The 12,772-nt window shown below is 36.6% G+C and overlaps 1 protein-coding gene across 1 annotated transcript in view; it reads right to left on the reverse strand.

Moving 5' to 3' along the window:
* Positions 1–261: 261 nt before the first annotated feature.
* Positions 262–12,772, reverse strand: part of LOC311206493 (ATP-dependent translocase ABCB1-like) — a gene marked incomplete at both ends in the record, with an annotated part of 42,087 nt that continues 29,576 nt past the window's right edge. Inside the window, 9 exons of the mRNA XM_084281848.1 lie at positions 262–468; positions 1,155–1,301; positions 2,720–2,926; positions 3,981–4,178; positions 5,342–5,498; positions 6,650–6,790; positions 7,760–7,860; positions 10,876–11,079; positions 11,828–11,911. Of these exons, the coding sequence (XP_084137974.1) occupies positions 262–468; positions 1,155–1,301; positions 2,720–2,926; positions 3,981–4,178; positions 5,342–5,498; positions 6,650–6,790; positions 7,760–7,860; positions 10,876–11,079; positions 11,828–11,911 (1,446 nt within the window). The remainder of the gene's footprint in view (positions 469–1,154; positions 1,302–2,719; positions 2,927–3,980; positions 4,179–5,341; positions 5,499–6,649; positions 6,791–7,759; positions 7,861–10,875; positions 11,080–11,827; positions 11,912–12,772) is intronic.

Below are 12,772 nucleotides of genomic sequence, written 5' to 3' on the forward strand. Positions count from 1 at the left end.
AGTTTGGGAAGGCAGTCGGGCTTTTTCGTAATGGCCACATAGTTTTAAATTTGAGTAGCTATAAATTTTTGTGCTGGTGGCAGAATATTCAAAGAGCATTAGGTTCTTAAATAACGGAGGTACATTTGTTTTAATAGTTGTGGGATTTAAGGAAGCTATTTACAGAATTTTACCAAAACCAGAAGTACTGAAGTACCCGTAAAAGGCTCAAAGTATTGAACCAGCCATACAGCTACACTCAGCAAGAGCTGCTGCCCTTTATCATACAACACATGGCCTACTTTGAACGTTGACCAGAGAATAGTAGGTGCCTTTTTCAGCCAGGAGCTGCTGATGAGTCCCTTGCTCTACGACCTTGCCGTTCTGGATCACGGTAATCTTGTCAGCATTCTGGATGGTGGACAGGCGGTGAGCTATCACGATGCAGGTGCGACCTTCCCTGGCTTTATCCAGCGCTTCCTGGACAATCTGCACAATGAACAAGCAAACGCAAGACAGTATACCAAAGGCTGGGACAACTTCTGAGCTTCCAAATTTGAAACTACCCTGCAATTAAAAGCTTATACCTGTTGACTGTTCAGTCCCACTGTTTGTACATGTAGGGTGGGGGGCAGGACACAGACCGTATATTTTTATATTAGAAACTTAAATATTTTTGCTGGAGGTTGATAATACACATTAGAAGTGACCTTTAGAAGTGACATGTTTTCAGGTTTCTTTTCAGTTTTTCCCTGCAACCTGCCTTGTATCATAGTTCCATGCTTATGTTCTTTGTGCAATTGGTCTGTGCTTGAAATGCAGCTGATATCCTGCTAAAAGCTGCAAGTGGAAAGGCAGGGCAGGCTGTGCGGGGGGAGCTTCTGCTGCCCTGCCCTGAGGCCCCCTATTACTTGTAATCCTGGAAGTCCTCCAACTGCAGGGCCACAGCCTCTGCGTCACTTCCCAAAGGAGGCTCGTTACAGCCAGCCAAAAAGCCTCTGTAACTCCATAAGGAACATTTTGGCTTCTTATGAAAATAAAGAAGAAATGCAAATACTTATTTTCATAAAAACCTTCTATTTCCCATTTGGGGTTTTAATGTGTGGGTGAAGACATCCCAGTCAATGCACGACCAGCCATTGCAATCCCAGTTCCCATTTGCAAAGCCAAGGTACCTTTTCGCTTTCTGTATCCAGAGCAGAGGTAGCCTCATCTAGCAGCAGGATTTGGGGCTGCCGTACAAGAGCTCGGGCAATAGCAATGCGTTGCTTCTGACCACCGAAGAGCTGGGTTCCTTTGTCTCCCACACGTGTGCTGTATTTCTACATACGGAAAAGCAGTGTAAGCGTAAACCTAGATTTGGATCAGGATCTGTGAAGCGTGACATTTCAGCTGCATTTCCACCTAGGTATGATTCTGGGGCAGCACAACTGACTCACAAGTGATTTTCCAAGTGGGTGAGGACCCTCCAGAGAATCACAGAATGGTTGAGGTTGGAAGGGACCTCTGGAGATCACCTGGTCCAACCCTGCTAAGGGCATGATCCCCTAGAGCACAATGCCCAGGGCTGCCTGCAGTAGCTGAGCTGAGAAGCACATTTCCCAGTGTATTTAGCTGCAGAGCAAACCCAGTGATGCTGAGCAGTGTCATTTGGTTTTGGGTGAGGGACTGCAGTGCAGAGAAGGAGAATGGCAGGCATGGGGTGAGACAGCAAGGCTGTGACATTGCAAACCCAACAGCCTAAGCTCAGCACCCAACAGCCTGGGCAGTCAGCTCCTCTTTCTGTTCTCCATAAGAAAGAAATAGCCTGAGAGACACTGTCAGTGATAACCAAATCCAAGTTCTAAGTTTTCAAGGAACTAATTTGAACTAGTCAAATTCAAAATCCCACCTGCCTCACACCCTTAAAACTAACACAAATTTACTCAAGAAATTTGATTCCAACTCTGCATTCCCCTGTTGGACTTCTTGACTGCCTACTATATAAGCAAATATACATCTTGTGTCTGAGAGATAAAATTTTGCATGAAAAACTCACTTACCTCCTAAGTCTGTGGAAGTATATTATCTCAGAAATATTAGTCTTGGCCTGTGTTTTTGACAAAAGTAAGCTGACAAACTGGTGTTAGCTTGAGCTGATCTATTCAAAGAGCAGCTAAGGAGCTCCTTTGCCTAACAGTAGGTACAAATAGGGGAGGCAAGAGAAGAAAGCAGTAACAAGGTTGTGTCTTTCTGACTGTTTCTGCAAACCAGCTGCATGTGTGACTTCATACACCTGGCAAACGAGGTGACTGTTGAAAAAAGGGGGGCAGGAACAGAGCTCTGTGGCCTGCCTTAGTGTTTTCCTGTTGCTTTCACTTAAATCCAGGAAAGCACCCATCCTCCTTTGAGTACTTTTTGCATGTGTTTTTCTCCCGAACTACTTGCTTCGGTACCAGTACCAACTAGGTTATTATTTTAACAGAGACTACTCCCAAAGAGATGAAGACTCCTCTTTCCCTTTCAGGCATTAGTGGCACTAGAACTGAGTAAATGCCTTAAACCACTGGCACTGCCTAGTTCTCCATCTGTTCCTCAGGTCTTCTAAGGATAAAAATATTAATAATAATTTGAATGTCAAATTCAGTAAGTCAGGGAAAAACTAAATACTTTACCATGCATTTCCTTAGAAAAACATGAATAAGGCACTGTTAATTTTTTTTTCCTCTCAGTTGAAAGTTGGAAATGAAGGCCTAATTACCTTTGGTAGTGATTCAATGAAAGAATGAATATTGGCTTCTTTTGCTGCTCTAACAATTTCCTCTTGTGGCACCTCCCGGCTGTTATCTCCATATGCGATGTTTTCAGCAATAGTGCAGTCAAACAGGATTGGCTCTTGGGAGACGATGCTGATCTGAGCTCTCAGCCACTGGATATTTAGTGTCTTTGCATTTTGGCCATCCAGGAGCTAAAATGTCAGAAATAAGATCAAGTACCATGATTGCAATAATATACGTACATACATATATATTATCTAGCAACATTAAAGCCTTTAGCTGTCAGGGCAGTGAGGACATTTCATGCCCTGCCTGTTAGTTTATGCATTTACAGGTGGCAGCAGAGATGAGCAGATAAGTGTTAAACCTATTTACAGGTGCAATCAATAAAATATCATCTGAAATCTTTATAAACCTAGAAAAACTCCAGGTGTGAAACCATTTTATTGCACCCTACTTGTTTATCACCCTAAATAGAATAGCTGATACAGCTCACTCTAAGGCTGGGAGTGAAGGGATGGGTGGGACAGATAAACGAATGACCCAATGTGAGTTTTCGAGATGGTTTCATGAACCTTGAAAGCAAACTGCCAGTAGCAGATTGAACTGCATTTTACCAGCAGCGCTACTTCCAGGGTAGCTCCAGCTATCAAGAGGTTTGCTACATGTATGCATTTCTACTCTGATCTTCAGTGAATAGCCCTAGCTTTCCTCATGTCCTCTGTGCAGAGAGGCTTTGGGATGAACTTTCATTAGTATGAAAGTCGTAAGCAACGACGTGCTTTACACTCTACTGTGTTTCACAGTACAGAGTGTAAATCTTTAGATTTAAAAGTTCCAAATCTTGTTGATAGCATTGATACATCACAGAAGTGAACAGAAATGAGGTGAGAGAGCCTGCTTATGCACTTTACACATATAATAGGCACGAACCCTTAAAAATGTGCATTTGTAACCGCTGGACTTTGTTCTAATAACTTGAAACAGCATGGGAAATTTAGGAATTCTAATTTCCTTCTACGTTCACCATGGTTGCATAGACAATATTGAAAACCTGTGTGTTTCTGCCTTTAATTAAAAAAAAATCAAAAGTCACATTAAGAACACTGGCAAAAGGGAGTAGTTATACTAGCAAATACTTAGTGAGCTCATTTAGAAGAAAAAGTCTCAAATAAAATATATCAGTAAAATTCATTATGCATGTATCATGGAAATGCATCTTACACTTTTATATGGAACACTTACCATTTCTCCACTGAGTGGACCATAAAATCTCTCAAGCAGCTGAACAACAGTGCTCTTACCACAACCACTGCTACCAACAAGAGCCAGAGTTTGTCCTTTTTCTACTTCAATGTTTAAGCCTTGGAGCACTTTGACCTCCGGTCGGGCTGGGTAGTTAAATGCCACATCTTTGAATGTTATGTTTCCACCAAATATTTTCTGGTTGAAATGGTAGAATTAGATCAAATTGTTAGGATAATGTAACAGATCATAAAAGACTAAGAAAAAGACTAAGTAAAAGAGAACAGTTCCAATGGAACAAACTTCTTTTTTTCATGGTAATTACTAGACAGTGAGACACTATTGTGAAAACACAAATTTCCTCCTGAATATTCTATGCTGCAAGCAGATTCCAATTAAAATTCTATTCCATAAACACAAATTCTGACAGCTTCTCTTACACAATCTGTTAAACAAGATTACATTTTCAAAAGCGGCAATAACTCTAGGTGACTAACTTCTATCTGCTTTGTAAGGACCTCATTCACATTCTTTTTATATTCTTTCCGTTTTTTTTTTGTTTTCATCTTTAAAAATACTGAAAATTATCTATTATTTTTGATCTGCACACAGAATCAATCCTTCCACTTAAAGTTTTTTTCTAACTAATTTACTATAAAATGAATATTTGTAATATGGACATAACCTACACAAGAAGAAATACAGTTTTTATGTATGAGTATATATAAAATGAAAATACAGACAGATGTAATTGACCAATCAATACTGCAGCTCAAATTTATGATATTTATTAAGGCTACATAGCTAGATATTTTTTATACATATACATATGTAAGCATATATATATATGTATATACATAACTTCGTGTTTATATATATATGCATGATAGCTGTTTGGAACTTTCTGTCCTCTTTGTTATATGAAAGGCCAGACACCCCCATTACCCCCATATGTTCATATACATTGTTGGTTACCAAAGTATGTGACAATCTATTATGGAAAACTTGCAAATAAGTTAGGCCTCAAAAAATTCTGGTTAAATTTTAGAGACCTAGTTAAATCTTCAAGATCCATTCTCAGGTAGCTTCACACAGGAAAGGCTTGAAAACCCGTCTCTGTTGCATTAATCCAATTTTCACTGGGTCTTGTTTCACCCAGTGGCAGGTGAGGCTGAGAGGATGGCAGAAGACATAGCAAAACTTAAATACCAATTTAGTTGGATGAGTCAGATGTGAATGGGCTCAGACTGTAGCATCTCAGTAGCTATGATATGAGTGAGTGAAAAAAAAAAAAAGAAAACACAGGCTTGAAATAAATTAGTGGTGCATGATATACTGTGGGTGACACTGTGGTTACTTACAGGCTTCTCCCCTTCCTCACTGTAACTGTCTATGGAGGGTACTCTTTCAAACAGCATAAACAAGTAAGCAGCTGACATCTTGGCTTTGGCATAGTTTGGAGTCAAAGAAGTGCTTTGTCCCAATGCCATTGCACCAAATACAATAGCTGAAAAAACTCTAGAAAAATAAAAAGGAGAAAACTATGTTGATACTGATATAGCACAGACACAGAAAGCTTGTATGGCCAGAGGAGGGGCTTCAGATAAATAACTACTCATTAAAAAAGTTGAGGGAGGGTAAAAACTGTCTACTGAAAACTCTGTGACATTTTTCCCTCACTGAGAAAATCCTTTTTTTTTTTTTTTTTTTTTTCTTTTCTATTTTTTTTTTCTTTTCTGAGGTCTATGGAGAAATTTGTCATTCAATATTTTCTTCAAGGGTCACAATCAAAACCTTGAGTTCAGGAGCAAATGGAAGGTAAGAAAGAGGGAGCAAAGGATGCAAGCATGAAATTTAGGGTAAGAGAAGTGTAATACAAGAGCAGGTACACAACGAGGCATTCACATGAGTGCATAGGGAAAGGGAAGCTAATGCTAGTACTTCAGAAAGTGTTGGTGTAATCAGCATAACATGAAGGTTTAGCTTCAGCTGTAATTTTTGCCAGGTAAGAATGTGGTAATTGCTAAACCAAAGCATGGGAGGTGACTATTGACAAATATGGACAGGGATTTCAGCTGCAGGGAGTCAAGCAGAAGACTTGGTTAGATGCTGGAGATAAGGAGGGAGCAAAAGGAAGGCTGGAAAAGTGCCAGTTGATAGGAACAATAACATCAATTCACTGTTAACACTTGAAGGAGCTTTTCCAGCTCTACCTGGGCATTTACCAGAATGGGTGGTTGCTGATCTTTCTCCTGCTCTCTACCTTTCTTGCCCCAGGGCTCATAATTTCCTCACTTCCATTTCACTCGTTACTTGCTCCGTTTACCTTCTAATCTTGTCTACCTACACCCCCTACAGCTAAGCCATGTGATTCTGCTGTGAAAGAAACCTTATTGGTCATGAAAACAAGGGACAGTTTTGCTTTGCCTAACTTCATTTTGCTTTCTTTTTACCCTGATTGCAAGAAAAATCGTATGTAGGTAGCTAAATGTAGTCTGAAATTATCACATTTTGGATTTGTAGCAACATGAGGAAGGAGGGGTAGCATAAGAATGAAGTACTTGGTTGTTTTCTTCAGTTCTATATGCGATGATTTCAAGATACCTATAGCAAAATCAAATGCATTTTTCCATATGGAACCTAAAAGAAACTAAAGAGGATATACTTACAAAAGCACATCTTTAAACAGCATATGTCCATTTTTTACTAGATATGCAGCAAACCTAAAACATGCAGCGTAAATAAAGTACATAATAGCTTGTGAAAACGCAAAAGTAAATCCAAAGATATGTGCCTTCTTTACAGAGTTTCTGTAACAGAAAAAATATTATCACAATCTTATTGTACATGCAGTTGTAACCAAGAATGTAACTATCCAATAGTAAAAGTATCCTATAAGTCAGAGGAATCCTCAAGTCTCTTTACTAGTTTATAGTAAAATAATCTCCAGCTCTTTGTAAGATCCTAACCCAAAACACTATAATTCCTGTATGCTTCAGTTTTCTGTCTGTCTGCAAAAACTCATGTAAGAATATTGGGACAGAAGATGAAATTACTCTAAATGTTTTGAGCACGTATAATTTGTATTGTTTTCAATTCACGCATTCATTAAAATTATTTTAAAAATTATAATTCAGGTGCAATTTAAAGATTCACCTAAATAACAAACGAGGAAAATCACCAAGAACTTCAGAATTTCTACAGAGCAGAAACTACTTCAATAGAACAAATCTTTGTGTTTTACCATTCATTGAACCAAACCAAATCTTTAAATCAGTCATTACATTCATGAGGTTTCACTTGATCTGCAATGGTATTTTGATAAAATAACAGTGAACAGAGAGATAAACTGTTGTGCGGGTTCCCTCTTCCATTCGGGTTCCCTCCTTGGGAAAATCCCACTGATTTGAACAGGAATCTTACTTAAACATAAGGACAAACCCTGACTTTTGGTTTGTTAAAAAAATATAGATGTATTTCCTCAGAAGGAAGGCCTCATGTTTATAAGAATTAATAAAGACTTCCATCTCAAGAATTAGAGCAGCTAATAGTGATAGTATTGAAAGAAAGTAGGCTTTGAAAGAAATTATCATTTAATCAAAGACCATTAGCTTGAAGAGAAAGATAATTTGTATTTTCTATGTTAAAACTGAGCTTGGAATTAAAGATTTTACAATGTACTGAAAGAAGATAAATTGTTTTTCAGTTGATTGGTGTTAATTTTTTTAAAAGGTACATTTTAATAACCTCTTTTTAAAAAGCATTTTTTTTTTTTTTACCTGTATGGCACTTGCAAATTTTGCACATACATAAACTCAAATTTTCTTTCCTGAGTCAAAGCAACAACAGTGCGAATGTTTTCTATGGCTTCAGAAGCAATCTGTATTGGAGAATACATGTTCATTGGCAGAAAAACAAGATTACATGGAAATTTTTAAACATAATCTGATAAACAGAACTGGGAATGGCTGCAATAGAAGTGACAGAATATGTCTACAATACTGTTGAAAGTGTGGTTGCAACATATGTAGATACACTGCTGTTAAATATAATCCAATTACCATGGATTATAACAGTAAAGTTGAGTCAGTGTACTTTTTAGCACAGTCCAGCAACATTTTTTTTTTTTTTTTTTTTTTTTCCAGTGAGCTTGTTCAACCTGTAACAAGGATGATGCTGCCATGCAGCTATCATTGCTGTTGGTGCCCAGTCAGGCCAAACTGAACAAGCCTGCCTCACCTGAAAATGTATTTGGGGCTGCAGCCTGAACATATCACCACCTTTTCAAAAGCAGCTAATTTGGGGCTCACCCTGGAAGGAATAATCTTTCCCAGGGTTCATTCTCTGCATATGTTTGAGTACCAGATGACTTTCAAAACTCCTAAAGGAGAAAATCAAAACTACTGCATGTTCATAAAAATGTAGAAAGATTTTTTTTTTCTGGTCCATATGGCAGCTTAGCATCTAATTCTTATTTATTTTATATCTTTGAAAATCTTTCCATTTTGCCACGGTAAAAAAAAAAAAAAAAAAAAAAAAAGTGGGTAGAAGTTTTCCAAAGTGATTAATGATGCTGGGTACCCAATCTTGACTGAAAACTAGAGGAAGGATAGGTCTTGATTTTCTTAATGTTCCCCTAGTATTAAGGGGATTCACTTGTAGACAATTACTATCATCAGAATTTTCTCATACCAGCAATTGATTTAGGCTTGGTCAACAATCCAGAAAATCAAAACTCAGAAGATAAAGCATCTTGGAAAGAGGCTTTATAAAGTACATTCATAGAGCACTATACTTATTACAGTTCATGATTTAGTTCTGATGTACTGATTTCACAGGGCACAAAAAAACAAACCAAACCAAAAACCAAAGAAACAAACGTAAAACAAAAACCATTCTTCCTCTCTAGAAGTTTATCAAGGACCTGGAACTTCAGCTCATTTTTTGTTATGTATTATCACCAGTGTAAGATTTGTACACTGTCAAACCCAATTGCCTTTACAGAATAACTTTCAATAATATCTGGCCACTCCAAGCTGTGTGCTCTTGGTTTGTATAAAGGGAGCTAACTGGCTCCATTATATGTGGACAAATAACTCTGCTGCTGCTGAGGAAGGAAGAAATGAATATTGTTTCTGTACTATCTACCAATAAGAGTAGTTTATTTCTATCTCTCATCTGGAGGTGGCATTTCCTCATTGGCTCTTTGCCAGGAAGAGACCCTTGTCTAAAGAGCAACGTAGATTTTTAACCTAAAGCTAAAATAGATGCCTGGGACCTGTTTTCCTTCATGTTGATATATTGAGAGTGAAATATTTTGCTGAATTGCTATGGAAATAAATATGTTTTATTTTTTTTCCAGAAACTGTAGAGCTGGAAAATAAAAAAATATTTAAACTAACATGGTCTGCCAAAACCAGATTTTCAGGTCATCACATAACAATCATCTAACTCTTCTTACAAATAATCTCCAAAGCAGTTGACATGAAATAATGATAAGCAGCTGAAATCAATTTGACTATGAGATAACTTTAAAATATTACAGTGCGTAAGAATGTGTAATGTTACTTGTTTGGCAGAACTTTATTCGTAATCAGTGACACCATTTTGAATTTCTTCTTGATTATCCTATCGCATAAAGAAGACTTTTTTTTTCCAGTGCATATATAGGGATATGGTTTAGTGGGGAGTGTTAGTGTTAGGTCAGAGGTTGGACTCGATGATCTTGAGGTCTCTTCCAACCTAGAAATTCTGTGATTCTGTGATTCTTTTAAAAATAAACCTCTTTTAGCTTCTTATTTTAAAGTGTAGCAGAATACCTCCAAGCTTGTGAATCATCAGCCTTTACTGTAAAGGTAAATACTAGCTTGGAAGCAAACATGGCTTTCTATCTTCAACTCAGGAAGAAAAAGGAAAAGCAGTTCTTTACACGAGAGCTAAACTGCAACTTAATCATAATTATGCACTTAGCAGACCGTTCCTTCTACATCATTACTTCTACATAATAATAATAATAAGTGATTAGACAATCTGTAAGTCAGAAACACAAGTTAAGTTACATGAGTGATTGAAATAATTAAATTACATGGAAATACCTAACACATCTACATGTAACTAGTAACTGTCTCCCTTACAAAGACTAACCCCATCTTTTCTTTATGTCTGTATAATAATAATAGTTTTATAGATAGGTAAAATGAAATTTTGCTCAGCCAATTTAAATATGCTTTAAGGCTGAGAAGGTTTATTGTTTTCTCAATAGAACCCATATTGAACTTGCTTTTCTTCAAAGCAAAAAACATATGGTGCTGGATTGTTTCTTTATTTCTTTAACAGCTCACAGGGGTTTCCAAGTTTTACTTTCAGCTCCTGCATTACCCTGTCTTCCATGTTCCCACTTGCCGTATACTGTAATTTGTAGTACAAGTTCAACTGGAATACATATTTATATGCCCTCGAAATCAATATTCTTTTTAAAGAAATTTTCAGAAAAAAAATATTTTGATTACAATCAAAATATAAAATAATTACCAGCCTGCTTTTTAGCTGTGCGTGTAATTACATTGTGAACTAGAGAAAAGTTAGGAAACTGGAACATACGGCTAACTGATGCTGAAAATTGCTATTGACGTTCTATATCTCTTTTCAGATCATAAAATGATTGCACTGGATTCAAAGGAGTATTGTGAAACACCTCATTTATTAAATTCAGGTTGCATTTAACATTAAACTCACTTTTTCAGTTTTCAGCTTCATATTTTCTGTATCAACTTTTCATCAGAATAACAACGCAGACTGAGTTTGAGGAGTATATTCTTGACCCAACACCAATATCCCTATTAAGCAGCACTGTGTAGTACAACATAAAAATAGTTTAAAATGCCATTGAACTCACCTTTCCTGCAGCTTCCAGTTCCTTTTTATCCTTTTTTGCATGTCCAGTAAGCATCTTCATTTGAACCATTCCTGTTACAGCAATAACTGGCACAATGGCTAATAGCAGAAGAGTCAACTGCCAGCCATAGGTCAACGACAAAATGATCCCAGTTCCAAGATTCACTACATTTTGAGCAATTAATGCCAGTCTGGAACCTGTAGCCTGGAAAAGAATGAAACCATTGTAATACATGGATTTATTTGAAAACTAGGGAAAATATTTGTCACATAGATATTTATGATTTATTCACCACCTGAATATATATTATATATTATATAATATTTAGACCACTTGGTCTAAATATTCTGCAAAATGGAATCTTATCTCTTGAAAAACTGCTCAACTCTCCAGATCATTCCCACAAGCCTTTTGTATCTACCCTACTCTATCTCCTTGCTTTCAGGTTTTGCTCCAGAAAAAAACAATGATATTTCATAAGCCTCTTATATAAATATATATACACACATGTAGAACTATGACCATATTTTATCTTTTTTAACTCTAAACATATGAACAAACACAATGATGCAATGAGAACAACCTTCATTTTGAGGCATGTTCCTATGCATTTCGTTGAGCATTTATCATAAAAACACAATGCTGTCTAGACATCTAAGAAGGCTGAATAAATGACTTTAAATAAATGGATGCCTTGGATGGCTCTTTTATACTGGTGATACCAGGACTGAGCAGTAATGTGAACTAAAGCTTTACTACATGACTATACTTCAAACGTATATATATATTTTCTACTATTATGATAATTTTTGTGTGATGCCAAACACACAAAAACACTTTAAAATAAATAACAGTTCCACATGACTGTGTGCAGGATTTCTATCTACTAAATACTGTCTGTAACTGACTCCATATTAATCAGCCATGAAAAATGCCAGTGCATATTACTTACTTCTTTCACTTGTGAGGCATCATTAGCAAGTCTTGTAAGTAATTCTCCAGTGCTATTTTTAGGTTCATCAAACCAGCTGATCTCCTGCAATATGAAATACACTTATTATGATCTTAAAAACTTAACTCACCTCATTAGGCTACTTAAGAGAATTTAATCACTTTGGATTATGACTAGGTGACACATGATAGGATGTTCTAGCTCTTTAGGTGTAACCATAAATAAATTAGACCTATAGGTTCTGTAAGGTCATGGGATCACAAAACTCAAAGCTAGCCTCTACTAATAATCTGTATATGCTGTTTGCTATAACATAAACATCACCACATTGTTTCATATTAAACACAGTTTACAAGATATCTTTGCTTGTGAGTTCAACATATTTTTGATGATTGGATGTTCACTAAACAGCAATATGAAGGAATGTGCCATTTTGAGAACAGTTACTTGGATGTGTAACAGACATCTGTGAAGACTACTGATTAAAAATATAATTTCTCCTGTTAGGTAAAAATACATCTAAATTCTCTGTCAGTTATGAGCACTGTGAAATCTGTAAATCTGCTATGAATTGTTTTGAATGCCTGAGTACTGCTGGAAAATCCCGGTGGTGTCTGAAAAGACTTACATAAAATGATATGTGGTACTGGGAGATCTAGACTATCCCAAGACTCTCCCTAATGTGGAAGAAACTATTTTCAGGGAAAAAATCTTGTCAGTCATACACTTTTGTATCTTAATAGCAATCAAGATTAATTGGTCAGAGGGATCAGTGACTCTAAAGCACTTGAAAACTAAAATTTCTTACTTGAACACAAAGCATTTATCTTATTTAAATACAGAAAGCAAATATAAAATATTCACTCTAACATTCTTCTAGATTTGCCAAACATCAAACTCCAAAATCATTATAATGAAATGTCAGTATTTGTATTACATTATATG

The sequence above is a fragment of the Netta rufina genome (genome assembly GCF_964035555.1).
Source record: "Netta rufina genome assembly, chromosome: 2".
Classification (NCBI taxonomy): Eukaryota; Metazoa; Chordata; class Aves; order Anseriformes; family Anatidae; genus Netta; species Netta rufina.